Source organism: Cyprinus carpio, chromosome A7, assembly GCF_018340385.1.
Source record: "Cyprinus carpio isolate SPL01 chromosome A7, ASM1834038v1, whole genome shotgun sequence".
Classification (NCBI taxonomy): Eukaryota; Metazoa; Chordata; class Actinopteri; order Cypriniformes; family Cyprinidae; genus Cyprinus; species Cyprinus carpio.
The window spans coordinates 5,201,335-5,205,660 of NC_056578.1; the positions used below are offsets into that span (position 1 = coordinate 5,201,335).

Consider the following 4,326-nt stretch of genomic DNA (forward strand, 5'->3'; position numbering starts at 1 on the left):
GAGGAAATGAGGAGAAAAGCTGTTGCTGATGAAGCCAATAAAGACGCTCTTAGTTATCTGAAAGCTGGCCTGGCAAAACTGTTCATGACTAGGAAATGATTAAATTCAGTACACTGAACAATGAAAGTAGAAGCCTGCTGCTTACAATGAGAAAAATCAGTGCTGTTGACTGACTGTGCAGGTGTTTCTGCAGAACGTCTATAAACCAGAGGATGCTTTTCAATCCCTGGGTTACATCATAGAGATTTTAGCTATTTTCTTTTCTTTTTTTCTCCTTGTTTTTTTCTTCTTGTTGTTTTTTGTAATATGAAGGACACATAAAAATGTATATTTTTCTTAAAACATGAAGTTGCACTATTAAATTTTGAAACCTCATATTTTGTACTATTGCACTTAATGAGTATTATTCTGTTTATATTTTTGTAAAATGTTTTACACATTTAAATAAAATCAAAGAAAAAAGTGAACAAAGTTGTCCTTGAATTGGCTTATTTATCCTCTCAATTTTTGTAAAGTCATGCTAAATGCAAACTGACATGAACAACTACAGAAATACTACAGATAATGAAGATGCTTTATAAAGTAATAGAGGAACCTAGTGCATGATTTTGTGTTTACATGTGGAAGCAGAATAATTATCAATTAAATTACTGTAAACTAATTAAAGGACAAGACAGACAGACTGTAGAAATGCCTAATGCTTCACTGATTAAGCATTACTATCAGATGGATTAAATGATCAAATCTAGAGTATTCAAATGAAAAGATTCAAGCATTATGAAAATGAAAAAAAATAAAAAAAATAATCCAGTGGGTCTATTTGCATTCACATAAAGAAAGAGCCAGAGTATGCACATCCAAAAGTTAAAAATAGCATCGTCGGGCAAGCACACTATTTTCTATTTGCATTTGTAACCAAAAAGTTCAGATGTCTGATGCCGACTAGATCAATAACCATGTTCAATCTACGCTAGATGGTTACACTGTAAAAACTGTATCATTTACTTTGTATTTCAGCAATAAAACTGGTTTAAATGAAGTATGGGTGCCCCCTGCTGGCGTACTGTTGCGTCATTCACCTTTAATTTTGAGGCCACTCCCTTCCCTGAACGAAGCCTGCGGGAGATACAGTACATCAATGTGCACGCGCGTGCGTGTGGAATTCCACTGTTTTAGAGCAGGAAAGATTTTCTTATTCATAACCTCTTCCTTGAGACATTTCACAAATGACTCAAGAGCATCGCTGCGACAACTCTACAACGATATGGTCTCGAATGGTGTAAGTATTGAATAAATGCTCTTACTTTAAGAACACGTTTTAAACAATATGTATTATTTCTTATGTAAATTATCTACTATATATATATTTATATATATATATATATATATATATATATATATATATATATATATATATATATATTCAGACTAAATCAGCAACATTATAAAATTTTCTATTATTAAACTTTTGCTCCCTTGATCCACTTGTAGAACAGACATAATTTTGATTACTGGATCTTAAATGAAAGATTTAAGCAATGCGTGGAGTATTACACACACACACACACACACACACACACACACACACACACACACACACACACACACACACACACACACACACACACAAAGGAAGACATTTTAAAAAAATATTGGTGATGACTGCAATAGGGCCCAGTTTTGTTAGGTTTCCAGTGTTCTTCAATTTTTTTTTTATGTATTTATTTATTTATTTATTTTCTGTGTTCCACAGAGGTAATTAAGTCATACAGGTTTGGAATGATATGAGAGATATTACATGAAGACAGCATTTTAATTTTTGGTGGACTGTCCCTTTAACCCCAGCAAAAATGGAATTTCCCCGTAACCGCTGTCAACGCAGCTGCAGTAGTGTGACTGAACATTCAAATATGCAGTAAGAGAATGTTTTTATAGATTATTGAAATATATGGGTGTTTAAACAAAACTTTGATTGTTGTATTAAGGCTGGTTTGTCTGAAATTAAATGTCAATCTTTTATATGCTATCTATATTCAGAAGGACTTCCCAGTCTAAAACATTGTTTCTGAATTAGATTATATTCATGCTGAAAAGTATGAATTACATTTTTAGATTTTACATAATCACAAAATGGTTAATAGGAATTTAAGTTCTTGTTACCCAAACATTCTGATTGTCCTCCATCTGTGTTTTACAGAAGGCCGAAGCTTCCACCACGTAGACTAGCTTTGATTCATCCAGGTCCTCCAAAACGATTCCGTCTACATACAGAAAGGAAAGATCTTGATGACAATCGAAAAGTCAGAAAATGGACTTATGGGAAAAAAGACACCAGTAAACCAAACAAAATCATTTTGCTGGTGGGAGAGACCGGCGTCGGCAAGACCACCATCATCAACAGCATGGTCAACTTCTTACTGGGAGTGAAGTTTGAGGATGAAATATGGTATGAAATTACAGAAGAAGAAGCCGGAGATCAATCAGAATCACAAACCTCTGAAATCACCATGTATGAGGTCTTTCCTATAAGGAGTCCCATATCTCTCACCATCATTGATACTCCAGGGTACGGAGACACTAGAGGACTGGACAAAGATCTAGAAGTTGCTGAGAATTTATCTGCACTGTTTCAGAGCAATGATGGAGTTCGTGAAGTCGATGCTGTGTGTTTTGTGACTCAGGCGTCTAAGAATCGTCTCTCAGACAGACAGCATTACATTATCAGTTCAATTCTGTCTTTGTTTGGGAATGACATTGTAAACAACATTGTGTTCCTAATCACACACTCTGATGGTCTGCCACCCACAAACGTCATTAGTGCCATTAATAAAGCTAGAATCCCCTGCAGAAGAGACAAAAGCGGCCAACCTGTTTATTTCTTATTTAACAACCGGCAGGCAGATGCACGTCGCACTAAAGAACGTCACGTTCGCGCTCAAAGAGACGCCTGGGAAGACAGTGTGGAAGGCATGAGGCATTTCCTTCAGTCTCTGACTGCAAGGAACAGAAGAAGTTTAGAGTTGACTTCAGATGTCCTGATGGAGCGAATTCAGTTTGAAGCATCAATCTGCAACTTAACGTTGCGAGTTCAAGAAAAGGAGATGAAAATAGCTGAAAAACACCAGATCCAGGAGGCAATGAAGAAAAACAAGGAAAAGATTGAGGAGTGTCAAAACTTCACCATTAAAGTAAAAAAGATTGTCAAAGAGAAGGTGCCCATCGAGAGCAAATCATGGAAACACAGGAAGGCGACAACCTGCACCATCTGTGAGGAAAACTGTCATGAGTTTGACTGCTGGTGGGTTTCTAATCCCAGCAAATGTGAAGTCATGAAAGACGGCTACTGCACCGTGTGCACAGGGAAGTGTCACCACAGCAAACACCTCAAAGAAGACAAGAAATATGTCATCAGAACATCAAGCACTACAATAGAATTTGACTCTATAAAAATGGACTATGAAAAAACTCAAGAACAAACCAAAATGTTTTTGTTTTTAATGCAACATATTGACAAAGATCTGAAGGATATTGAAGACCAAAAGTCAAATCTTTTGTCCGAAGCTTACCAGACCATCAAGCATCTGTCTCAGATCGCATTAAAACCAGACTCTGCCTTCACTCTTCAGCATCTGGACTTCTTCATCCCCAGAGTGAGGGAGGCTGGGGAAGAAGACTGGGTGCGAGAGCTGGAGGAAATGAGGAGAAAAGCTGTAACTGAAGAAGCAAATAAAGATGCTCTGAGTTATCTGAAAGCTGGTCTGGCAAAAATTTTCCTGTCTCAGCAATGACTGAATGCAGTACAGTGAACAATGAAAGTAGAAACCTGCTTCTTACAATGATAAATCATTGCTGTTGACTGACTGTGCACAGGTGTATTTACAGAACGTCTATAAACCAGAGGATTCTTTTTGTTACACTAAAAAGATTTCAGCTATTTTAATTTTGCAACGTGAAAGTCACATAAAAAAAAAAAAATTCTTAAAATATGAAACTGCACCATCAGATTTTGCTATAATATGTATTATGTTTATATTGTTGTATACTATGTTAAATTCATATGGGAATAAAAATAAAAAAAGAGTTAACAAATCTGTCCTTGAATTGGCTCATTTACTCTTTCAGTGTGTGCAAACTGTAAAAAAAAAAAAAAGTCATGAGAAGTTTAAACAGAAATGAACAACAGATATATACAGAGAATATTTTGTCACAGGGAAGCTCACGGAGGACCCATTTATTACAAAAGAAATAAAAATAGACGATGGCCATCATTCAGTTCTCAATCTCAGGTGCCTCAACCAATACTTGAAAATTATTTTATTCAAAATG

At 35.9% G+C, this 4,326-nt stretch overlaps 1 protein-coding gene across 2 annotated transcripts; it reads left to right on the plus strand.

Annotated features, from left to right (window-relative positions):
* Positions 1–1,143: 1,143 nt before the first annotated feature.
* On the plus strand, positions 1,144–4,093 carry LOC109054314. Of its 2 annotated transcripts, none has more exons than XM_042759373.1 (3): positions 1,144–1,277; positions 1,846–1,915; positions 2,198–4,093. In XM_042759373.1, exons 1-3 carry the CDS (start codon positions 1,265–1,267, stop codon positions 3,786–3,788), a joined length of 1,674 nt encoding a protein of 557 aa, XP_042615307.1. In that variant the 5' UTR covers positions 1,144–1,264; the 3' UTR covers positions 3,789–4,093. The 2 variants fall into 2 exon arrangements, with proteins under 2 accessions (XP_042615307.1, XP_042615309.1); XM_042759375.1 differs by having other exon boundaries at positions 1,169–1,279; positions 1,754–1,915.
* Positions 4,094–4,326: the final 233 nt, after the last annotated feature.

Coding starts and splice junctions, on each gene's coding strand:
- LOC109054314 (XM_042759373.1), top strand. Junction 1,916..2,197: donor ACTGAACATTCAAATATGCA/GTAAGAGAATGT, acceptor TGTGTTTTACAG/AAGGCCGAAGCTTCCACCAC.